At 43.1% G+C, this 26,720-nt stretch overlaps 1 protein-coding gene across 3 annotated transcripts in view; it reads right to left on the bottom strand.

Moving 5' to 3' along the window:
* Positions 1-593: 593 nt before the first annotated feature.
* OTUD7A (OTU deubiquitinase 7A) overlaps positions 594-26,720 on the bottom strand; it is a 260,840-nt gene continuing 234,713 nt past the window's right edge. For 2 of the 3 annotated variants that reach the window (XM_083183759.1, XM_083183758.1), the window contains exon 14: positions 594-11,858. In XM_083183759.1, the coding sequence (XP_083039885.1) occupies positions 10,431-11,858 (1,428 nt within the window). In that variant the 3' untranslated portion in view covers positions 594-10,430. The remainder of the gene's footprint in view (positions 11,859-26,720) is intronic. The other variant, XR_014473489.1, reaches the window with a different exon arrangement.

Genomic DNA, 26,720 nt, shown 5'->3' with positions numbered 1-26,720 from the left:
TCCTATTATCACTATAGAATGTAAGCTTGCGAGCAGGGCCCTCCTACCTCTATATCAGTCTGTTACCACCCAGTTTGTTTTACAGCTGTTGTCTCCAATTATAAAGCGCAATGCAATTTGCTGCGCTATATAAAGGCCCCCAAACACTAGAACGATTTTTTGGCCGATTTTTACCGATAATCGAAAATAATCGACCGATTATTGCTGGTGCCTGTAAGGTTGCTGTTTATAGACTATAGTTCTGCGTTTAATACCATCCTCCCTAATATATTGATAAATTGCGTAGATTAGGGTTTTCAGTGTTGCTATGCAACTGGATATATAAATGTTATACGGTCATTACATCGACATTATTAAGGTTGACTTGCATTGGGTCGACTACTGAAGGTTGACAGGCTTAGGTCAATACATGAAAAAAGGTAAACATGGCTAAGGTTGAAGGGTCAAAAGGTCAACACAAACATTAGGTTGACAATGGGAAGGTAGACAGTCAATAGGTTGACTCCATAAACCCTTTAACCATAACCGATCATTTAGGTTTAATCGAAGTTTTGGCACTGGAACAAAAAAGGCGTAAGACAAATCATTTTAATAGAAACCATTCATATATTTCAACTTTCAATAAACATTTTGAGTGCATAACAATAAATAGCATTCATAACTTACTAGACTGTTTACAAAGCTTCTTCATGTCATGGTTATCCTACCAAAGGCTCTGCAGTTAACCTACTAAAATGACAAACCCTGTATATAATAAAGGCGCAAAATATTGCTCTATAGCATATTTTGAAAATAATATAAAAATAAGTTCTATATTACAATTTAAACTTGGCTTGTAAAATTTGAACATAATACAACCTTTAATCTACAAACAGAACACATACAAACAACGGTCTTATTTTCTCAACAATATACTATTTTATTTTTTTCACTATATTGTTAATCATGTAATGTGCAAATTAATTTAACATCGTATAAATTGCAAAGAAAGAAAAATAGACAATTCCTTTTTCATTTGTCAGTCAATATGATGAAAAGCTTATTATCTTTTATATTAGATATTTCCTTTACAGACTGAAGAGTCCATTTGCTGTCCATATTCGCATGTATGACATATTTGGCCTACATAAATATCATCTAAAACATGTCAAAAGACTCTCACTACACATAAACAGGTTTAATGAAATAGCCAGAGCTCATGTTAGCTACAATCATGGTCAGTCTTCTCCGTACAAAGAAAGAATGTCAGGCGTGTGTATTCTATTTGTATAGAACACACACACACATACACACATATATATCTCCACCCAATAACTACATTCAGTGGACACAGCCATTTCGTGAGCATAATGCATAACACTGCGGCCTATTGAGTCATCAGGGTCAAATTACATTATTCAGGCATCAAACACTTTGACATTGATGCGGATTTAGCAGACACATCTTGTGTTCAGTAAAAAAGTCACAATTGAGTGTATAGTATATGAACTATGGCAAAATATGTGCAAGTCATCAGCAGTATTGTACTGTATGCATCTGGTTTATGCCAAGCATCTGACACATGCACTTACTCCCCTTCTCATAGTAATCGGTTCTGCTTGAAAAATATGCATTTGCAATTAGGCTTTGATAATGCTAACAACGGCCGGCATACCCTACAGTATTTGCACCTACCCTTGGACACGTGCAAATTCAGTATAGACCTCTGGCATATGTGCCCTGGTGTCTGTGACCTGGGCTGTGTTCACATATAGGTAAATATGCTGTTAAGCCCCATACACACTAAACGATCCCCGCCGCCGATAATGGCAGTGGCTGAGACCCGAGGGTGGCAGGCATCGGCTGCTGCATACATACTTGCTGAAGACAGTCGGTGGGGGTGTGTGTTTACAATGAGGGTACTGTCGGCCGTGCTGCAGACGTTGTTGACAAGGTCTTTCCTCATCTGTACATGTTCAGACGAGGGAGGGGTCAGTAACGATGCCCGGGAGCACACTGTGATATTCAGTGTAAACATTAGGAGATATAGTAAAATATACCACTCACAAAAGGTTCCTTTATTGTACCTGGTCGTACTGTACATGCTGACTTTTGATTTCTCCTGTTTGGTAGAAGCCCATAAAGAAGATGCAAATGACCACTCATGAGGTGGGGGCAGAGACTTTACGTCATAATTGCCCCTTCCATTGCGGGGAAGGGTGGGGCTATTTGCATCCTATTTGACAGCCATCTTCCTATAGACTTAATATTACCAATATTATCTCCCCATCCTGTCCAGGTCACTAGGATATGGAAGATCTATCCATTCTTCTGCGGTCTCACAGACCTTTCTGGAAAGTAGATAAGTATGGCCTGCTATAGGTTATAATGCCCCTTACCTCCCCCAATGTTATTCTACATGCACTGGCTGGTACACATTACAGGACTGCACAAATCTGCATAGAAGCATATACATATATCGTGATTTTGTGGAAGAAGCGCTATGAAAACTGGTATACTGCTCACAACAGGCCTTATACCTTGCATTTAAGTGATGTCAGCATTTTGTGCTGCATTCTCAACAAAATGGCTGCCTGCACTCGGTTTATAGATGTTATGTTCAATGTAACAGTGCCCCTCAGGATGTAATGTACCACAATAAAAAGCAAATTCCAAAAACTATTTTACATTCTTTTCATTGACTTTTTCTTCAATGTGATGAGCAATTTACAGAACTAGTGGAATCCCCTAGCTCAGTGTTTTTCAACCACTGTGCCGTGGCACACTAGTGTGCCTTGAGCTGTCCTCCAGTGTGCCTCTAGATCTAGAGATGCCCAAACCAGTTTACAGCCACCAGCAGTTCAACTGTTTATTTACTGGTCTCTTCATGTAAAGGGCCAATGTATTTTATTTGTGTTACCTGTGGGGACCAGTGTGATTGTTTTTTATATGGGGGCCAATAGGTTTGGGTTTTTTCCTGTGGGGGCTAATGTGTTTTGCCCTGTGGGGATCTCATGGTGTGCCTTGGCAATTTTAAAATCTTATTTAGTGTGCCGCCAGGTAAAAAGGTTGAAAATCACTTACTCAGATGACGTTGGATTTATCACCAATATGTATGCGCATTACATGGATTCATTTTACCAGTGGAAGGGCCAGCGATGTCCAGCATACCCTTATCAACAATTTTCTATCCCCTCGCTATAAGTACTTTACTATGTGTGGTTAGGCTGAAACTACGGTAAATCCCAACTGATCACTAGTGATTTCCCCTATCATATTCTATGTTCTTAATATAGCAATACAAATGAAAAATGGAACCATAGTCCTTCGACACAATCCTGTAACTCATACATCTGGCAGTGTATCAGGGTAAACATTTGCATAGCAACTCTTATTATACACGATGGTGTTAGTATACATCAATTGAACTCAGACTTTTACAGTTGTTGTGCAATTTATCATTTAAAATATAACTTTTTACAAACTAGCAACCTATCTCCATACAAACTGATGAATTTTATATAACATTGTCCAACTTCAATAAAAGTTGAGTTAAGTCTTTCTATTCACGCTGGCTGCACCCCAGCTCAGTTGTACTTTGGACATTGGTGGCACCCTTTAATGGTTGGAAAATGACCGCACACCCACCAATGCTGGTCCTTTTACTCCCCTGCGTATATGCGCAGGGGAGCGATTGTGAGCTACTGTGCATTTGCATATACTTTTATGCGCATGTGCACCTGTTTGGTGCAAGTGGGCGCGGCAAACTACTTCTTCACCATCTCGCTCGTGCCTAGCAGGGCGTGCGGGCAGCAGGCTGTGCCCATGGGAGTGCCCAACATTTCATGGGTGTTCCCATGCTAATGCGCCCGTGACGCACATGGGTACGGATATACCATGGGCTATCAAATGAAATAAAAATAAAGTAAAAAAAATAAATTGTAACGCATCTGAGATAAATCTCAGTTGGAATTCTCCATTTTTTAGTTGTAGGGATATGAAGTGATTTCTACATAATTCTTACTAATATATCAGGTTTAGAGAGCTGAGTTTGAAAAAAAACATAATCATATTCAATGCCAGAGATGAGGAATGTGGGGGATTAATATAAGATGCAGTGTAACCAGAAAATGAGGGAACAGCTAGTGGGCAATGTGAAATGTTGCTGTCACAGTTGATGATGTATGATGCTCTTAATGATAATGATGAAATGCTTTTAGGGTCACCAAAAGTAAGGATTTGGAAAATGGCCTGTCAGTATTATAAAATAGTTAGTGAGCATGGGTCTGTAAGGATATATCAATTAGTTTGAATATTGGGAGTATCCAATGAAGTTAAGAGAAAATGACATGTATTTTTATGTAATTTTCTCCTATGTTGATAGAATATTGGAAGTGATCGCAGATTGTCCAGTCTATATGTTCTTATTAGTTTATGCAGCATATTCAAATGAATGGAATACTCACACATATACCCAATACTTATGTTGGAATACATATGCGTGACCGGTGGTCTGGATGTCAGTGGTCAGAAGACCGACATTAGCATCCCAATAATAATAATCCCGACAGTGGCTGGGTAAGTGTACTTAACTTTTACCCATAACCCCCTAATCCCAACTCGCCTGAACTGATGCCTACCCCTCCTCCGCAGTCTAACTCTACCTCTCTCCATTTAGTGCCTAACCCCCCCAGCCCCATCTAGTGCCTATCCCTAACCTTCCCTCTCGCGCCCCCAAGTGCCTAAACCTAACTCCCCCCAGCATACTTCACAACAGGATGACGGCTGTTGGGCTTCTGACGCCGGTGTTGTGTCGGTGTTTGGGCTCTGGCGCTGGCATTTACAAAGCCGGCATCCTGGTTGCTGGCATGCTGATTGCATCCCCTCATGTTATAGCTGTGGATTTCCCATTACCCATGCACATGAGAATGGGGGGGGGGGGGGGGGTACTGCGGGGGTACGGCAACCTATGGCACTCATTGTACTGTTGAACCACACAACCACACATGCAATGCCACAGTTTTAACATGCCCTAATAACAGAACTGTGGCAGGGCATGCTGGGATGCATAGTTTCCCAGCAGGTAGAGAGCTACAGTTAGCACTGGTGCATTGTTTGATGCTATGAATCATTAGAACATCTGTGCAAGCAAGAAATTGCAATGATTTCCCCCAATCACTAAAATTAAATAGAAATACAATGTATTTGTGTCGCGTCATATATATAGTTGACAGTGATCCATACAAATTATCTTACATTTTCCATTCCTACATATTGTAGTATTCCTTGATTCAAATTGCCATTAAACCTCCAGGAAAATTTCTGAAAATTGATAAATACATCCCTACTGTATATTTAGTGTTCCGTATATCATGTATTGTTACTGGTGACCTTACAGGAGACGAGTAATTAATTGGCTCATTTAAATAAGTTGCTACAAATTACCTCCATTTTTGTTGAAATAACTAAAATGAAGCAAGTTAAAAATGCTTTACTGCTGTGTTCAGCTTGTGTACAGGGCCAAAAAGAGTTAATCATAATAAAGATATTATACACTGCTTTACAGCATGTCCTTAAATCACACTTCACTGCTGAACACATGAAAGGTGTCGGAGCAAGTTATTTATTATGTATCCATCCCCTACACAAAGTATAGGTCAATGTGTGAGCATTGGAATGCAACAGAAAGCAGAGACATGACTGAGGATTAGGCACCAGGAGTGTGACATGTAGAGACGCCTGTGTCCACTATGGGCAGTATTCAATGAGAAAAATTTGCCGTGTTTTATGGCGAGTTTGTGCTTTTCTCGCGTTGGACGGAGACTTTTGCTCTCAAAAAGCGAGCAACCCTATTCAACGTGCACTTCTCGCCGTCTTTCTAAGTGATTTTCGCCGTGTCTCTCCGTGTAGCAATTCTCCATCTTTTCATGGAGAAGTGGAATGTGAACTTTTAAAATAAAAGTTTTTTTGTTTTAATTTTGGTGTCAAAAAATCAGGAATTTTATTCTGTGAAAGGGCATGCTATTTTTATTCATGTGCTATAAGCACATGAATATATATTTAATTAAAAAAAAAAATATATATATATTTTTTTTACACAGAGCAGCCAGCAGGGGGCCGGGAGCCGAGCCGCTCATTAGATATTCATATATTCACTGCACCCGATCATTACATATGCACGATCGGGTGCAGTGAATACACGGTCCCCTGTTGGCTCTCCCGGAGGGCAGCTTGTGCTGCCTGGCTCCCGGTGAGCCCACCTCCCCCCACATACGTTCTGGGGCAGGCAGGGAGACTTCCATCTCCCTGCCTGCCGCCGTCCTCAGGCTCGCAGCGTCACCTCATACGCGAGGGGCGGTGAGTCTAAGTCACATTGAATAGTGTATAAAGTGCCGTGACGGAGAGTCTCCAAACATGGAGAATCTCCGCAAAAACACGGAGAGAGCATGACGAGCGTAAAAAAACGTTCGCCATGCACGGAGAATATTGTCATTGAATACTGCCCTAAGTCACTGGCTCTTAATGAATAAATAGGCGGCATTGCCATGACATCACTATGTGTAGATTAAGGGTACATTTTAAAACATCATTAAAGTATCAAAAAACCATCTGTATTGAGATGTTGGGGTCTATGTACTATGTACTGGCCAATCACCTCCTCCTAGCTGTCACATAGGGGGTTATTTAATTAGTCCAACTATTTTGCCGCTATTGTATTCCATAGTTTTTTTTTTTAGTCATTTTAAGCCAATGCTTTTTCGTCTTTTTTTGGGGGGCGAAAAGGCATTTGGCAAAAAATGACTAAAAACAGGGGAAAACTCCCACAACTTCACCTGAAAATTGGCGAATCCACGTGGTTTTCCCCCAGTGCCTAATTAATAGGGGGAATTAGTATTTGCCATAAAAAAATGGCGTAAAGTGCAGATTTTTTGCCTAGGTGATAAATTGGCACCAATTGAATACCCCCCGCAGCCTGTAACATGGCAGTCTGGAGCTGATTAGCTGCTGCTTTCTTCTCCAGTTAGTTTACCCGATTCGTCAAGCGTTGGCGCACATGCATGGAAAGGGATGGGGACTAGGTTGAAAAGTGAATAGTGTATTACATAGAGGATAAACTGAGTTATCATGTACATATTAAAGTGTTCAAATGCGTTTACAAATAAAAAAATGTATAGCCATGGAGGCATTACTGTTCAATCCAGCCTCGTAAAATGTCATTAACATTCTTGGATTTCCCTGCTCCTACATTGAATGTGCACAGAGCTCACTGCACGCGGCACTAACTACAACTAGGTGGCCGGAGTCATTGGGGATGATTCAGACCTGATCGCAGGGCGGGAACTTTTACATGCATATGTAAAGGTGGTCTGGACCACCCTTACATATGCGACCGCTTTCCACATCCTTCGATGGTCTGCGGCCATCAAAAGATGGGGGAGGTTCCCAATGGCAATGCAAATGGGTGGTGCCGACTAACCACTCGCAATGCGGGGTTAGGGTGACTCGCAAGGATGCGAATTCAAGTCAACCTGAATAAGGGCCATGGTCAGTGTTCCCTCTAAGCTGTGCGCGCGCACACAACTCGACGAGTGTGCGCACAGACATTACAACAGAGCGCACAAAGCAGCAGGGGTCCCTTTTTGTAATTGTGGACTCAATTAATGTGTGTTTCACCCATTAACTACATTGTGGGCTGTGTTTTAAATGTTTAATACCATTTTGAAGTAAAGTTAACAAATGCTGAACGTCATTTTCCAGTTATATATGTGACGCACAAAAATTAAATTTCCTTCCAAAGTTGCACAAACAAAATATTTTGCCGCACACAGCCTTCGTAAAATTAGAGGGAACATTGGCCATGGTGTAAAGGTTCCAGCACAAAATAATCACCATTCTTACTCTGTAGGACCCTGCTGAGAGCGGTCAAAGCCCCCTGCCTATCCCATCAGCATTTAGATCTCCTGCTGAAAGTGGTCAAAGCCCCCTGCCCTTCTCATCAGCACTTAGATCCACCAAGTGCCAATTTGTACCTTCACAGGCCTCATATCCACAGGTGTCAATATGCGCAATGTATGTACACGGTACTGATACTGAAATACTGATACTTTCCAAAGTCATCATCCCCTCATTTGTTTACACTTTGTGTTTGGTAACACTTTCTAAGCCTTAATCTACCACAATTTATAGTATTGGGTGGAGTTTGCAATTATAGGATACCATCATCTTTTTTTCTTGTTTTCTTTGAGCAAATAAATCATTTCATGGTGAAACTGATGAGTCTTGTGAACCCAGTAACTCAGGCCTTTATTCTGATCTGTGCGGAAATTCCCGCATTCTTACGGAGCGGTCAGCACGCCACGGTGTTTTGCCGCATGCGGCCATCGTCCGTAGAAACGCCCACGTGTCCTCCGCATTCGGACGGACTCACTCTTTAAGAACAGGGCGTGTTTACGGACGACATACAAAGCATGCGTGTGCGGGAGAAACACTCCGATTCGGCACGGTATTACAGAGTATTACAGAGTATGCTCGGGAATACCGCATCCGAACGGGAGCCAAGCGGTGCTACCGCACGTAAGCGGAGTATTTACGCCAAACAACCCACTATGAAGTATCTTCTGCAATACATCACATGACCCACTTATTCAATTACCTATCCTCATAAAAAACTGCTTATTTGGACTTGGAATCAATTAGATTCCAATATATCCTTACAAGCATGCCTAACACATGCATTGCACACATTAACCCTTACAGCAATTGAAGCAGCAATGGTTTCAATTAAAGCACTGACAAGCGGCCTATTAGTGAGTAATGAGTAAAGGAGTAGATTCTATTGGGTTCAGGTGTTAATGGTTGTAGTCATTAGGCGTACGTTCGCCTACCGCATGAACGAGTGGTGTCCGCAAAGCAATAGTACACTTGTGGACACCGCACATTTCTGCCCTTTTTGATCGCGTGCATTCGGAGTGGTTTCCGAATGTACGCCCCCCAACATAAGTGTACTCCCCCGTGTCCGCCCATGTTTCCGCCCCGTTTTGCCCACTTTGAAACTACGCCCATGTGTCATTCCGCATGACGCCCATAATACGCCCCTATTTCCCGAATGATAGCGGTGAACAGTTCTGGACGGGATTTGGCCGAACTGGTACCGAGTCAATGCGTGGCACATGCGCGTTGCGTTCTCCACGCATGTGCAGACGCCGTAAAGACGCGATCCGAAAGTATGCGGTAAAGTCCGCGTCAATCAGAATAAGGGCCTCATTGTGTCAGCTAACATATCACAAGAACAGCATAGAACACATCCATTACCCCCACTCCCCCAATAATACACCACCCATTCATCAGACACAGAGCAGGAATCTAACTAAAAAAATACATGAATACATTTCTGGTCTAGAATGACTACATCGTTAGAAGTCAATTTACAATGCAGACGTTCTACTCTTGACCAAGGTGTTTACCACGTATAGGGTAATTATAAACTGGACATGAAATGATAGACCCTACAAAGTTAAACAAATGTAGACATTTCTTATAAAAAGAATCAAAACAAGTATGAAAGCCAGAGTGCATTAAACAAATAGATGCTTTGGTTATACAGAACCAAAATGCATATTAAGACATAATAAAAGTGGACCTGTCACCTACACACAGCAAAACCGATAGGCAACCCATAAACTGGCACCTGTGACATCACTCAGGCTTTGGGAACGTTTTGGTTTAGGCCTCAGTGAATTTAGATTGGTTTCTTCTACAGTGTGTAAGCGACAGGTTTGCACTAAGGAGGTTATTCTGGTTCACTCCTTCTGGCAAATTCCTTCTTAGATGGACAAAACCATGTGCACTGCAAGGGGGGGGGGGGGGGGGGCGCAGATGTAAAATGTGCAGAGAGAATTAGATTTGAGTGAGTTATTTTGTTTCTGTGAAGGGAAAATACTGACTCCTTTATTTTTACACTGCAATATAGATCTCACTTTGAAGTAAAACCCCACCCAAATCTAACTCATCTACCCCACCTGCGGTGCACATGGTTTTGTCCATTTAAGAAGGAATTTGCCAGAAGGAGTGAACCAGAATAACCCCCTAAATGATCCTTCCTACTTACCTGAGTGATATAAAAGAAAACAAATGTAACAAAAGAAATCAGGCACCATAGTAATCAGTAAGCATCATACAGTACATAACCCAGACTGTGACATGATCAACCTTCATCTTAACATATGAATATGACTACAGACAAAACTCTAACAGAGGCTTTTTATCCCTTTCATTCTGAGCTTTCTAATTAAAGCTTGACCTGTATAACAGCAAGCAACACTATCACCTCTCCCTTGCTTTCTTCCAAATTTGGCTATTTTGTTCCATTGCAATTAAAGTGATTTTAGTACTTAATTTTTGCATTAAAAAAAAAAAGATACTTCTAAGAGGTCTGGACTTTTTGAATGAACTCAGTGCCTGTGCACTTTGCTTTCCCGATCCCGTTTCTTTAGCTCCTCTTTGTAGCAGTAAGAACAGAAGTTTTCAGTCTCAGGTCGCCCATAGAAAGAGCAGTTCTCTTTCTTACACCTGCTCTGGTGCAGCGAATATATGGGACAGCCTGTACTCCTGCCTCTACTGTTTTTGTCATTATTTAACCAAGTCTGAGGAGATTCCTCGTCAGCATATTCTAAGCAGTCTCTAATATCCGCAGAGTTAAACCCATTTGTGTATGTCTGAGATTTATGCTCTGTGGGTTTCTCATACGAGAGGGATTCCACCGTGTTCACTGTGCGTATGCCTGATAACCGAGCGGGACTATAGCTCTGTGAAGACAATGAACGGTTCTGTTGGGGATATGTTGCGCAGGTTTTTAAGGAGCCAACCACCGGCTTATAAGGATCATCTTGGAAGCTTGATGACTTGGAGTTGACATCGTGTAAATGGATAACACTTTGCCTTTGGATTGGTGGTGTATGGCTATAGTGGGCAGATACTGGCATGGATCCACATTTCTTAGCACCGTTGCTGGGTGAGGGATAAGAAGCAGGGGTTGGGCTGGATCGATCCTTCAGTTTTAGAACTAGTTGCGTTGTATGGCTTTGAGGCAAGATTGGTGATGCCCTATCCTGAGGCGAAGTTTCCAACTTCTCTTTCACAAATCCTTCTTGATCCAGCTTTCTACAGGATGACCCGTTTAGGAGAGCTTTCTTTTCAGCTTCCTTTCTTTTCTGTTCCTGCTCAGCATTGAACCGTTCCTGGGCACTGGTTAAGTAAAAACCAATCATCTCCTCATGAAACTGATGACGATGACTGGTTAAAAGAAGTCCTGCAAAGATGAACTTGCGCTCCCCTTGCATGGCAGCTCTCAAAATATTAAGACTGAGTTTAACATCTGTGCTATATTTCCAAGGGTCCGTTTTATTATCTAATAGCGATCTGTTTGCCAACTTATCAATGGGAGATATACTAGCTTTATCTGTGGGTGATGGGGTTGTTTTCTCTGAAGGTGATGTGCTAGCAGATTGTCCAGACTCCTCTTTGCTACCTTTTCGAGATTTGGACTTCTTCACTTTTTCTGAGGTGTCCCCATTTTTCCCATTGCTTGAATTAGCTCTACTAATTTTCCCATGCACTAGGCCGCCAAGACCTCCCATGTTCTTTTTAAGTTTGATGCCAAGTGTTTTGCTTAGGCTTCCAAGCTTGTTTGCCACAGAGTCAGTTCTATTTTTTTCTTTCTCTTTCCTTTGTTTGTCCTTTTCTTTTTCTTTCCCATTTTTCCCATTGTTGACATTGGAATTACTACAGACAGACTCACGATCTGACTCCACAGAGTCGGCAAGTGACTGTACATCTTCTCCTGCTGAAGCCGTTGGAGATTCGGGTTGGGCCAACGGAGCCTAACATGAAAGGGTAAAAGAAAAAAAAATACATATAATACATATATGCATAAACATTCAGTAGAGTGACTGTGTACATTTCCACTTTTGTTAAGTATGTAAATGAGGGTTTCCCAACCATAGTCCTTAAGGCACACTAACCGTCCACGTTTTAAGTATAGCTATGCTTGAGCACAGGTGACTTAATTAGTACAGATGCAGCTGTCCTCATTGGCTGTGCCAACGATACATTTCTGGTGGCTGGCGCACGAGTGCCACATTTGCTGGCGGGCCTCGGCGCACCCCAGCTAGATGAGAACGGTTGCACCTATACCTCACTTATTTTGACTTACCAATCTGTGCTCTAGCATGGATATATCTAAAACCTTAACTGTTAGTGTGCCTTAAGTATTAAAGATGGGAAAAACTAACGTAGATAGTCAAATTGGATAGATTTGGTAGTTCTTTACTAGAACAGTGCATCCTAAACAAATAGGTTTCTATTAGTGTGTTTGGCTTTTGTCTTCTACCAACTAATTTTATGGGCACATCCAAAAATGATCTCACCAATTTAAATAAGTGAGCATAATGCACAAAAGTGTTAATGTTGGGCCGGAGATGCCCCCAGTATTAGGACTACCCGTGTAGCTATGGGGAGATTATTAAGTGCAAGAAAGGCAACTAGTAGTAGCTCAAAAAGGCATTTAAATTATTATTATTATTTTTTTTATAATTTTATATTATTGAATAGACCAGGTTTCATTTTTTATAATAAACCCTTGTGGGCAGCAACAGTCTGATACATTGTATACTGTAACAGTGTATATGTTTTATTTTCTATTTATATTTGTCAGGAAAATAAATGTTAATTCATATTTATGCCCAAAATTGGAAGTTCAGTTTCCTTTTTGAAACCCGATTCCCAAAACTGTACACATCTGGAGTAGATTTGTTAAAGCTTCTAAAATAGACACTGTTGCCCTTAGCAACCAATTTGATTTTGTCTAGAATTTTCTAGAATTCAAGAGAGAAAAGATAGCCAAATTAACTGGTTGCTATGGGGAAACCCTACTACTTTTTCATCTTCAGAAGCGTTAGTAAATCTACCCGCTATTCTATGCGAGTCCATGGCTGCTCCTGTGGCTTCTGCCTGCAGTATGCAGCTTATAGACAAGCTGCCATTGTGAAATGAAGAAAGTAGTGGCAGGATGAAGGAAAGTGTAGCAAAAATTTTCTGAGACAGGCAGCTTGCAAGTAGTTACCAGAAGCAGAGATCAGTGCAGAGAACCTGTCCCGTAGCTAAACACAACACACATATAAAAAATGAGTCCGTCAATTTATGGAAGGAGGAAGACGTGGCTAAAATTTGCCTGGAAGATGGATCAACCCACAAAATGGCCACCTGCTTTTTTTATTAGGCAAAATGGCACATACTGTAGCCTTTCTCATTCTCATGAGAACAGACAGAGGTGTTATATGTTACGTCTTCATGTGATACCCATTGAATGTCGACACAATTCCAGAGAGGAAAGCTATTGTTTATTTAAAATTAGCAATCAAGGATTCAATATAATTTCATTGGAACTGTATATGACTCGCATTGATTCAGTTATTGAAAATCTGCCACCAAAAGTCTAAGCAGACAGTGGAACCTAAACTAAAGGAAGCTGCTGGAAAATGCTAGTAGAAAATATTTTCATAAACTTGTGGTAAATTATTTAACCCCTTCCTGACAGAGCCAGTTTTTGCGTTCCTGACAGAGCCCTTTTTTTCAAATCTGACATGTCTCACTTAAGTGGGGATAACTTTTTTTTGCTTTTACTTATCCCAGTGATTTTGAGATTGTTTTTTCGTGACACATTGTACTTCAAATTAGTGGTAAATTTGGGTCGATACAGTCTGTGTTTTTTTGTGAAAAATACCAAAATGTCGTAAAAAAATGGAAAATTTAGCAATTTGCAAAATGTTAAATTTTCTGCTTGTGAGACAAATAATCATACCACTCAAAATAGTTAATAACTAACATAGACCATATGTCTACTTTATGTTTCCATCATTATTTCAACTTCCTTTTAATTTTTTTGGACACTAGGAGGCTTACAATATGAATAGCAAATTCTCAAATTTTCAAGAAAATTTCAAACACTGATTTTTTTAGGGACCAGTTCAGTTCTGATGTGACTTTGAGGGACTTGTATGTGAGACACCCCCATAAATGATACCATTTCAAAAACTGCACCCCTCACAGTATTCAAAACAGCATTTTGGAAGTTTGTTAACCCTTTAGGTGTTTCACAGGAATTAAAACAAAGTGTAGGTGAAATTTCAAAATTTCATTTTTTTTGCAGATTTGCAATTTTAATACATTTTTCTAAGGAACACAGTACATTTTACTAGAGAAATGTGACTAAAAATTGATTCCCCCAATTCTTTTGTTTTCATAAATATCCTATATGTGGCCCTAGTGTGCACGTTGACCAAACCACAGGCTTCATAATAGAAGGAGCACCTACTTGATTTTGGAGCCTCCTTTTTATGAGATTATTTTTTAGGCACCATGTAGGTTTCTTTTTTTTTTAAATTTAAATTTTATTACATAATTTTTCACAAAATATACAATACAATTACATCCCGTCATCATTTCCTGTATGCACTTTTCTTATACATATTCAAGATATCTTTATGACGGCCGGGCCATCCCACATACAAAAAAAGAAAAAAGGCACAAAAAAAAAAAAAAAAAAAAAACTAAACAATATTGGATTGCATAGGTATGTTCTCTCCACCTCAGACTTATCATGCTCCACACTATCTCCTCTACTGCCCTGCTAATTCCATGATACATGATCTTAGTCCCCTTAATTATATCCTATTAACCTGTCCGTAGGACCCCTGACCCCCTCAGTGCCCATATGTGTATGGTGGGGGAAGGCCATTGTATTCGAGCCATGGGCCCCAAATCTTCCCAAACATTACAGATGTATCCTCCACAACGCTTGCCAAATATTCTAGATGGTATATGTCCCAAATTGATGCTAGAATCGCTTGTTTAGCTGGGGTGTTTATTGATTTCCAATGAAGGGCAATCTTTATCTTTACCGCTCCACATATAAACCATATCAATTTTTGCTGGTGTTTTAAAATACCCGGGAGATTTTGTGATAGCAAAAAATAGCTAGGTTCCTCTGGTATTTGGATTCCCAACACCCTTCTGATCAAATCCCGTATAAATACCCAAATCCCCCTTATTTTAGGGCATCCCCAGAAGTAGAACCATGTAGGTTTCTAGGCACCATAAGATGCTAAAATTTAGGAACCCCCCCACAAGTGACCCCATTTTGCAAACTACACCCCTCAGGGAATTCATCTAGGGGTATAGTGTACATTTCAAACCCCCAGGGGTTTCACCAATTTTGATACAACTGGGCAGTGAAAATGAAAAATTACATTTTTTTACACAAAAATGCAGTTCTGGCTCAAAATTTTTAATTTTCAGAAGGTATGAAGGAGACAAAGCACCCCAAAATCTGTGCCCCAATTTCTCCCGAGTACGGCAATGCCTCACATGTGACCAAAAAATACCATTTGGGTGCATGGCAGGACTCAGAAGGGAAGGAGTGATTTTTGGATTTTGCAGCTCAGATTCTGGTGGAATTTTGGTGGGTGCTATGTCGCATTAGCAAGACCCCCCAAGCACCAATACAGTGGAACCCCCCCACAAGTGACCCCATTTTGCAAACTACACCCCTCAGGGAATTCATCTAGGGGTATAGTGTACATTTCAAACCCCCAGGGGTTTCACCAATTTTGATACAAGTGGGCAGTGAAAATGAAAAATTACATTTTTTTACACAAAAATGCAGTTCTGGCTCAAAATTTTTCATTTTCAGAAGGTATGAAGGAGAAAAAGCACCCCAAAATATGTGCCCCAATTTCTCCCGAGTACGGCAATGCCTCACATGTGACCAAAAAATACCAGTTGGGTGCATGGCAGGACTCAGAAGGGCAGGAGTGATTTTTGGATTTTGCAGCTCAGATTCTGGTGGAATTTTGGTGGGTGCTATGTCGCATTAGCAAGACCCCCCCAAGCACCAATACAGTGGAACCCCCCCACAAGTGACCCCATTTTGCAAACTACACCCCTCAGGGAATTCATCTAGGGGTATAGTGTACATTTCAAACCCCCAGGGGTTTCACCAATTTTGATACAAGTGGGCAGTGAAAATGAAAAATTACATTTTTTTACACAAAAATGCAGTTCTGGCTCAAAATTTTTCATTTTCAGAAGGTATGAAGGAGAAAAAGCACCCCAAAATCTGTGCCCCAATTTCTCCCGAGTACGGCAATGCCTCACATGTGACCAAAAAATACCAGTTGGGTGCATGGCAGGACTCAGAAGGGAAGGAGTGATTTTTGGATTTTGCAGCACAGATTTTGGTGGAATGAATGGTGGGTGCTATGTTGCACCAATACAGTGGAACCCCCCCACAAGTCACCCCATTTTGCAAAGTACACCCCTCAGGGAATTCATCTAGGGGTATAGTGTACATTTCAAACCCCCAGGGGTTTCACCAATTTTGATACAAGTGGGCAGTGAAAATGAAAAATTACATTTTTTTACACAAAAATGCAGTTCTGGCTCAAAATTTTTCATTTTCAGAAGGAATGAAGGAGACAAAGCACCCCAAAATCTGTGCCCCAATTTCTCCCGAGTACGGCAATGCCTCATGTGTGACCAAAAAGTGGCAGGACTCAGAAGGGAAGGAGTGATATTTGGATTTTGCAGCACAAATTCTGGTGGAATGATGGTGGGTGCTATGTCGCATTAGCAAGACCCCCAAAGCACCAATACAGTGGAACCCCCCCACAAGTGACCCCATTTTGCAAACTACACCCCTCAGGGAATTCATCTAGGGGTATAGTGTACATTTCAAACCCCCAGGGGTTTCACCAATTTTGATACAAGTGGGCAGTGAAAATGAAATATTACATTTTTTTACACAAAAATGCAGTTCTGGCTCAAAATTTTTCATTTTCAGAAGGTATGAAGGAGAAAAAGCACCCCAAAATCTGTGCCCCAATTTCTCCCGAGTACGGCAATGCCTCACATGTGACCAAAAAATACCAGTTGGGTGCATGGCAGGACTCAGATTCTGGTGGAATGAATGGTGGGTGCTATGTGGCATTAGCAAGACCCCCGAAGCACGGTGAAATTATGAACCTAATAATCCATAGATGTGTGGTATATTTTAAAACACTCCTTTATACATAGGCCGGGTTTGTCGGGGCAAGTGTCACACTGGAAAATAGTTTGCTTTCTTATTCCCTTTTTATAGCAAACTTTGCACCTTTTTTGTGTCCTGCCCTTTTTTCCAGTGGAGGGGATTTCATCAGGAAAATGCTGCCCTGGTACAATACGGGGGCCAGTACTAGAAGTACTGGGGCCCTCTGCCTGCTGGTTCCCAAATATTAGGCCCTTTATGACTTCCTCTTGAAAGTGCATAAATGTCCCCCTCTGGCCGGTAGAATGGAATAGCACGTAAGCGTTATACAGTGCCATCTGGATGATATACACGGCCAGCTTCTTGTACCAGATTTTTGTTTTCCGCAGGGCACTGTACGGCTTCAGTACCTGATCTGAAAGATCCACTCCGCCCATGTACCTATTGTAATCCAGGATACAATTAGGTTTTGAGGTGTGGGTACTGGTACCTCGTACAGGGACGGAGGTGGTACTGTCTCCATGAATTGTTGTCAGTATAAGGACATCCCTCTTGTCCTTATATTTGACCAACAACATATTTTCGGTGCATATTCCCCTGCTTTCACCCTTTCTCATTACTTGGGAAATGTGCGTTTTTGGGAGGCCTCTTTGGTTCTTGCGCACAGTACCGCAAGCTGCTGTACCTCTTGAACCAAGGGCCTTAAACAGGGGGATGCTAGTGTAAAAGTTATCCACATAGAGGTGATAACCTTTATCCAGGAAGGGGTGCACTAAATCCCAGACAATTTTTCCACTAACACCTACGAGGGAGGGGGGGCATTCTGGCGGTTCAATTCTTGAATCCTTCCCTTCATATACCCTAAACCTGTGAGTGTACCCTGAGGTGCTTTCACACAGCTTATACATTTTTATGCCATACCTTGCCCTCTTACTGGGAAGGTACTGGCGGAATTTAACCCTTCCTTTAAAATGTATAAGGGACTCGTCTATGCAAATGAATTTATCTGGGATGTACATGTCTTCAAATTTGGCACTGAAATGATCAATGACCGGCCTGACTTTGAATAGCCGGTCAAAGGTGGGATCATCTCTGGGTGGGCACTTTGCATTATCGTTGTAATGCAAAAATTTAAGGATCGTCTCAAATCGAGCCCGGGGCATGGCCATACGGTAAAATGGGGTGCTGTACAGAACATCTGTACTCCAATATTGCCTAATTTCTGGCTTTTTTACTATGCCCATATGAAACACCAGACCCCAAAACGTCATCATCTCTACTGCATCTACAGGGGTCCACCTAGCAAATGATGACGTGGGGTTTTGAGCAATAAACTGCTGGGCATATAAATTAGTTTGGTCCACCATTAAATTTATAAAATCATCAGAGAAAAATAATTTGAAAAAGTCAATTTCTCTGAGACCTGTGGAATCAAATTGGATTCCTGGCATGGCCAAAAACTCAGGAACCTGGGGCTCAAAATTGTCTGGTGGTGGGGTCCATACGAGATCAATTATTGGGGGGGGGGGTCTCAGCTGCTCTACGGGGGCGTCTTTGAGGGGGTCCCTCATCACCAGAGGAGGAAGAGGTGCTTAAGACGAAGCCTTCAAATTCCCCGCTTGCATCACTGGCTGTGTCAGAGTCAGAGGCAAGCATGGCATATGCCTCCTCCGCTGAATACATTCTTCTGGATGACTGGGATGACATTTGGGATGACATTTGGGATGCCATTTTTATTTTTGTGTTACTGGTAGTGAAATGTTTCAACACGTGTATAGTGTAGGGGGGGGTACAAACTTTATTTCAACCCGGGGGGTATGTAGTGTGTAGTGTGTATGTAGTGCAGAAAAAAAAAATACTTTATACAAAAAAAAAAAAAATTGAAGGGGTTAAAAAAAAAAAAATTGAAGGGGTTAAAAAAAAAATTGAAGGGGTTAAAAAAAAAAAAAAAAAGGTCCTGCGCCAAAAATTGAGCACAGATGTTGGTCAGTAACGTCCGTCAATGAACAGCGCTCAAAGGCAACAGGAATTTGATAAAAAAAAAAAAAAAAGATCAACCCTGTGCCGAAAAAGCTGATCAGTGATGTACGTCACTGATCAGCGCACAGTGGCCACAGGACACCCACAAAATCACAGTGTGTGTAAAAAAAAAATTAAAAAAAGACCCCACAGCACCCACAAAAAAAAAAAAAGGTGATCAGTGATGCGACACTGATTACCAGTGAGGGGCAGCAGGTGCACAACCTTTGGTGCAACTGACAGTGCAAATGGCAGCAACTGACAGGTATATATATAAAAAAAAAACCTCTGCACCCCCAAAAAGTTGCTGATCACCTCAGATATAGGCCCTTATTCTGATCGGTGCGGATATTCCCGCTTGCGTACGGCCCGCCGATGTTTATCGTCTGCGCATGTGCAGAGGTCACTCTGCGCATGTGCAGGCGATTTCGCCGCATGGATTCTTTATACGCCGCACAGGGGGCGTAGAGGGGCGTGAGGGGCTACTTAGCCTCATTACCCTATGCATACGCCCCCCGTTTCATGGGCGTTCCCATGCAAACGCGGGGCGTATGCATGGTAATGAGGCCGTGACGCGTGGGTACGGGGCGGGCATCTGACATCGTCGGATGTCAGCTGCCCGCCCCCATACATGATTTCACACGGACAAGTGTCCGTGTGGTCTTGTGTTGCGGGACCTGGTGGAGCGTGCGGCCCTGCATTCGATGTTCGACGACCATCGAATGCAGGGGCAGCTCCCAAGACGGAGGAGGCGTATCCCCGTCCAATTTCATGCGGATCGCCACATATCCGCGTACGGACGGCAGGTGGCGATCCGTATGGAAGGCGGGGATTCGCCTGCACGGTTGCGGCCGCATATTCTGATCGGGCCGCACCGATCAGAATAAGGGCCATAGTGATCAGCACAAAAGGCAGGGGCAGCAGACACAAAATTTAGCACTCTCTATCACTCTCTGTCACTATCTCTCTCTATCTCTCACTATCTATCACTCTATGACACTGCAGCAGCAGCAGTGACAGGTATATATATATATATAAAAAAAAACCTGCGCCCCCAAAAAGTTGCTGATCAGTTAATTTATACTGATCAGCACAAAAGGGGGGGCAGCAGTCAGTTATATAAAAAATATATAGCACAATCTGTCACTATCTCTATCTCTCTCTCTCTATCTCTCTCTATCTCTCTATCTATAACTATCACACTGCAGCAGCACAAAATATAGCACTCTCTGTCACTCTATCTCTCTCTATCTCTCTCTCTCTCTCTCTATCTCTCTCTCTCTATGTCTCTATCTATAACTATATCACACTGCAGCAGCACAAAATATAGCACTCTCTGACACTATCTCTCTTTATCTCTCTCTATCTAACGCTATTACACTGCAGCAGCACAAGTTCACAACACAGGAAGTCACAAGTAACAGGATCCAGGAAGCATCCAGCACACTACAAGCAGTGATGAAGCAGTGATCAGGCAAGGTATTTGCAAGGATCAGGTAAGTATTTGGCAAGGTTCAGGTCAGTATACTGCGGCAGCTAGGCACGGTGACCGCACTGCACGCAATTCCAGACCGGAATGGCGTCTGCAGTGCAGTCACCGTTAGTTTAAATCCCCCTCCTTGGCTGTGATTGGTCCGTCGGTCCGACGAACCAATCACGGCCTTTGGGGGCGGGCGGGGTGAGGTGGGGTGACACCAGTGTCACCCTTACACCCCGCGGTGATTGGTGCTGTACTTTACAGCACCAATCACCTCCGATCCCGTGTCACCGGCGAACGTTATTCGCCGGTGACACAGGAAAACGCTGTGAATGGCTGTTCACACTGAACAGCCAATCACAGCGATCGCCGACGGGGGGGCGGCATCGCAGCCCCCCCTGGGCATGCACGGACATGTCTGCTGTCAGGGACAGCAGACATGTTGAAACTGTCACCGCGTCTATAGACGCGGTGACAGTTACAAGCCATGACGTACATTTACGCCATGTGTCGGGAAGTACTTCCCGACCATGACGTAAATGTACGTCAATTGTCGGGAAGGGGTTAATACAGGGGCAACCTGATGAGATAAAAACCAAGGCCCCCAATATATGGAAAAGTATGATAATTAAAGCAGCCAACATATATGAAATATAACATTTTATAACGTCTAGGAAAACTTTATTGATGAGTATGTACAGTACTGGTGTAGTAATTATGCTGCCTCAAGTGGCAGACTGTAGTGGGCAACAAGAGGTTTGGGGAGGAAATTAAGGCAAATTATGTTATGGATTTACTAGGGGTCTCCATTCTTTGCAACTTATATTTTTAGGTCTGAATTTTGGACTTTCTTTATAAAAGATATTTCATAGCTTAACCCCTTCCCGACATTTGACGTATATATACGTCATGGCCGGGAAGTACTTCCCGACACATGACGTATATATACGTCATGACTTCTAACTGTCACTGCGTCTAGAGACGCAGTGACAGAGGGACGATGTCTGCTGTCCCTGACAGCAGACATGTCCCTGCGATGCAGCCCCCCCGTCGGCGATCGCTGTGATTGGCTGTTCAGTGTGAACAGCCAATTACAGCGTTTTCTGTGTCACCGGCGAATAACGTTCGCCGGTGACACGGGATCGGAGGTGATTGGTGCTGTAAAGTACAGCACCAATCACCGCGGGGTGTAAGGGTGACACTGGTGTCACCCCACCTCACCCCGCCCGCCCCCAAAGGCCGTGATTGGTCCGTCGGACCGACGGACCAATCACAGCCATGGAGGGGGGTTTAAACTAACGGGGACTACACTGCAGACGCCATTCCGGTCTGGAATAGCGTGCAGTGCGGTCACCGTGCCCAGCTGTCGCCATTTACTGACCAGAACCTTGCTCAATACTTACCTGATCACTGCTTGGGATCTTGCTTCATCTTGTGACATCCTGTGCTGTGTTGTGCTGTGTTGTGCTGCTGCAGTGTCATCGAGTTAGAGAGAGAGAGAGATAGAGAGAGAGAGATAGAGAGGCCTAGTGACAGAGAGTGCTATATTTTGTGCTGCTGCAGTGTAATAGAGTTATAGATAGAGAGATAGAGAGAGATAGAGAGAGATAGAGAGATAGTGACAGATCGTGCTATATATTTTTTATATAACTGACTGCTGCCCCCCCTTTTGTGCTGATCAGTATAAATTAACTGATCAGCAACTTTTTGGGGGCGCAGGGTATTTTTTATATATATATCTATATACCTGTCAGTGCTGCTGCTGCAGTGTCATAGGCCCTTATTTTGATCGGCACGGTACGGCCCGCGTGCGGCCGTACCGCCGATGTTTTTTGTCTGCACATGCGCAGAGGTCATTCTGCGCATGTGCAGCCCCCTTCGCCGCAGACGGATTTCGTCCGCCGCAAAGGGGGCGTATAGGGGCGTGAGGGGCTTCAGCCCCTCATTTCCCTATGTGTACGCCCCGCGTTTCATGGGCGTTCCCATGCAAACGCGGGGCGTATGCATGGTAATGAGGGCATGACGCCCTCATTACCATGACATGGGGGCGGAAAGCTGACGTCGCCGGATGTCAGCTTTCAGCCCCCTTACAAGCTCCCACACGGACGATTGTCCGTGTGGTCTGAGCTTGCGGGAGCTGCCGCGGCGTGCGGGCCTGCCTTCGATGGTCGTCGACCATCGAAGGCAGGGGGCAGCTCCCACCATGGTGGAGGCGTAGCCTCCACCATTTTTGTGCGGATCGCCAGCCGTCCGTGTATGGACGGCCGTGGCGATCCGTCCGGTGGGCGGCCCTTGGTTTGTGCGGTCGGAGCCCCGTGTGCGGCTCTGACCGCACCAACCAGAATAAGGGCCATAGAGTGATAGATAGTGAGAGATAGAGAGATAGAGAGAGTGACAGAGAGTGATAGAGACTGCTATATTTTGTGTCTGCTGCCCCCCTTTTGTGCACCCCCAGCAACTTTTTGGGGGTGCAGGGGTTATTTTTCATATATATAACTGTCAGTGCTGCTGCTGCAGTGTCATAGAGTGATAGATAGTGAGAGATAGAGAGATAGAGAGAGATAGTGACAGAGAGTGATAGAGAGTGCTAAATTTTGTGTCTGCTGCCCCCGCCTTTTGTGCTGATCACTATATCTGAGGTGATCAGCAACTTTTTAGGGGTGCAGAGGTTTTTTTTTTTTATATATACCTGCCAGTTGCACTGTCAGTTGCACCAAAGGTTGTGCACCTGCTGCCCCTCACTGGTAATCAGTGTCGCATCACTGATCACCTTTTTTTTTTTGTGTGTGCTGTGGGGTCTTTTTTTAATTTTTTTTTTACACACACTGTGATTTTGGGGGTGTCCTGTGGCCGCTGTGCGCTGATCAGTGACGTACATCACTGATCATCTTTTTCGGCACAGGGTTGATCTATTTTTTTTTTTTTTGATCAAATTCCTGTTGCCTTTGAGCGCTGTTCAGTGACGGACGTTACTGACCAACATCTGTGCTCAATTTTTGGCGCAGGACCTTTTTTTTTTTTTTTTAACCCCTTCAATTTTTTTTTTTTTAACCCCTTCATTTTTTTTTTTTGTATAAAGTATTTTTTTTTTTCTGCACTACATACACACTACACACTACATACCCCCCTGGTTGAAATAAAGTTTGTACCCCCCCCTACACTATACACGTGTTGAAACATTTCACTACCAGTAACACAAAAATAAAAATGGCATCCCAAATGTCATCCCAAATGTCATCCCAGTCATCCAGAAGAATGTATTCAGCAGAGGAGGCATATGCCATGCTTGCTTCTGACTCTGACACAGCCAGTGATGCAAGCGGGGAATTTGAAGGATTCGCCTTAAGCTCCTCTTCCTCCTCTGGTGATGAGGGACCCCCTCAAAGACGCCCCCGTAGAGCAGCTGAGACCCCCCCCCCAATAATTGATCTCGTATGGACCCCACCACCAGACAATTTTGAGCCCCAGGTTCCTGAGTTTTTGGCCATGCCAGGAATCCAATTTGATTCCACAGGTCTCAGAGAAATTGACTTTTTCAAATTATTTTTCTCTGATGATTTTATAAATTTAATGGTGGACCAAACTAATTTATATGCCCAGCAGTTTATTGCTCAAAACCCCACGTCATCATTTGCTAGGTGGACCCCTGTAGATGCAGTAGAGATGATGACGTTTTGGGGTCTGGTGTTTCATATGGGCATAGTAAAAAAGCCAGAAATTAGGCAATATTGGAGTACAGATGTTCTGTACAGCACCCCATTTTACCGTATGGCCATGCCCCGGGCTCGATTTGAAACGATCCTTAAATTTTTGCATTACAACGATAATGCACAGTGCCCACCCAGAGATGATCCCACCTTTGACCGGCTATTCAAAGTCAGGCCGGTCATTGATCATTTCAGTGCCAAATTTGAAGAGATGTACATCCCAGATAAATTCATTTGCATAGACGAGTCCCTTATACATTTTAAAGGAAGGGTTAAATTCCGCCAGTACCTTCCCAGTAAGAGGGCAAGGTATGGCATAAAAATGTATAAGCTGTGTGAAAGCACCTCAGGGTACACTCACAGGTTTAGGGTATATGAAGGGAAGGATTCAAGAATTGAACCGCCAGAATGCCCCCCCTCCCTCGTAGGTGTTAGTGGAAAAATTGTCTGGGATTTAGTGCACCCCTTCCTGGATAAAGGTTATCACCTCTATGTGGATAACTTTTACACTAGCATCCCCCTGTTTAAGGCCCTTGGTTCAAGAGGTACAGCAGCTTGCGGTACTGTGCGCAAGAACCAAAGAGGCCTCCCAAAAACGCACATTGCCCAAGTAATGAGAAGGGGTGAAAGCAGGGGAATATGCACCGAAAATATGTTGTTGGTCAAATATAAGGACAAGAGGGATGTCCTTATACTGACAACAATTCACGGAGACAGTACCACCTCCGTCCCTGTACGAGGTACCAGTACCCACACCTCAAAACCTAATTGTATCCTGGATTACAATAGGTACATGGGCGGAGTGGATCTTTCAGATCAGGTACTGAAGCCGTACAGTGCCCTGCGGAAAACAAAAATCTGGTACAAGAAGCTGGCCGTGTATATCATCCAGATGGCACTGTATAACGCTTACGTGCTATTCCGTTCTACCGGCCAGAGGGGGACATTTATGCACTTTCAAGAGGAAGTCATAAAGGGCCTAGTATTTGGGAACCAGCAGGCAGAGGGCCCCAGTACTTCTAGTACTGGCCCCCGTATTGTACCAGGGCAGCATTTTCCGAACGAAATCCCCTCCACTGCAAGAAAGGGCAGGACACAAAAAAGGTGCAAAGTTTGCTATAAAAAGGGAATAAGAAAGGAAACTATTTTCCACTGTGAAACTTGCCCCGACAAACCCGGCCTATGTATAAAGGAGTGTTTTAAAATATACCACACATCTATGGATTATTAGGTTCATCATTTCACCGTGCTTCGGGGGTCTTGCTAATGCCACATAGCACCCACCAACATTCCACCAGAATCTGAGCTGCAAAATCCAAAAATCACTCCTTCCCTTCTGAGTCCTGCCATGCACCCAACTGGTATTTTTTGGTCACATATGAGGCATTGCCATACTCGGGAGAAATTGGGGCACAGATTTTGGGGTGCTTTTTCTCCTTCATACCTTATGAAAATGAAAAATTTTGAGCCAGAACTGCATTTTTGTGTAAAAAAATGTAATTTTTCATTTTCACTGCCCACTTGTATCAAAATTGGTGAAACCCCTGGGGGTTTGAAATGTACACTATACCCCTAGATGAATTCCCTGAGGGGTGTAGTTTGCAAAATGGGGTCACTTGTGGGGGGGTTCCACTGTATTGGTGCTTTGGGGGTCTTGCTAATGCGACATAGCACCCACCATCATTCCACCAGAATTTGTGCTGCAAAATCCAAATATCACTCCTTCCCTTCTGAGTCCTGCCACTTTTTGGTCACACATGAGGCATTGCCGTACTCGGGAGAAATTGGGGCACATTTTGGGGTGCTTTGTCTCCTTCATTCCTTCTGAAAATGAAAAATTTTGAGCCAGAACTGCATTTTTGTGTAAAAAAATGTAATTTTTCATTTTCACTGCCCACTTGTATCAAAATTGGTGAAACCCCTGGGGGTTTGAAATGTACACTATACCCCTAGATCAATTCCCTGAGGGGTGTAGTTTGCAAAATGGGGTGACTTGTGGGGGGGTTCCACTGTATTGGTGCAACATAGCACCCACCATTCATTCCACCAAAATCTGTGCTGCAAAATCCAAAAATCACTCCTTCCCTTCTGAGTCCTGCCATGCACCCAACTGGTATTTTTTGGTCACATGTGAGGCATTGCCGTACTCGGGAGAAATTGGGGCACAGATTTTGGGGTGCTTTTTCTCCTTCATACCTTCTGAAAATGAAAAATTTTGAGCCAGAACTGCATTTTTGTGTAAAAAAATGTAATTTTTCATTTTCACTGCCCACTTGTATCAAAATTGGTGAAACCCCTGGGGGTTTGAAATGTACACTATACCCCTAGATGAATTCCCTGAGGGGTGTAGTTTGCAAAATGGGGTCACTTGTGGGGGGGTTCCACTGTATTGGTGCTTGGGGGGTCTTGCTAATGCGACATAGCACCCACCAAAATTCCACCAGAATCTGAGCTGCAA

The sequence above is a fragment of the Crinia signifera genome, chromosome 4 (genome assembly GCF_055691185.1).
Source record: "Crinia signifera chromosome 4, ASM5569118v1, whole genome shotgun sequence".
In the NCBI taxonomy this organism is placed as follows: Eukaryota; Metazoa; Chordata; class Amphibia; order Anura; family Myobatrachidae; genus Crinia; species Crinia signifera.
This window is presented reverse-complemented; position numbering and strand designations above follow the sequence as displayed.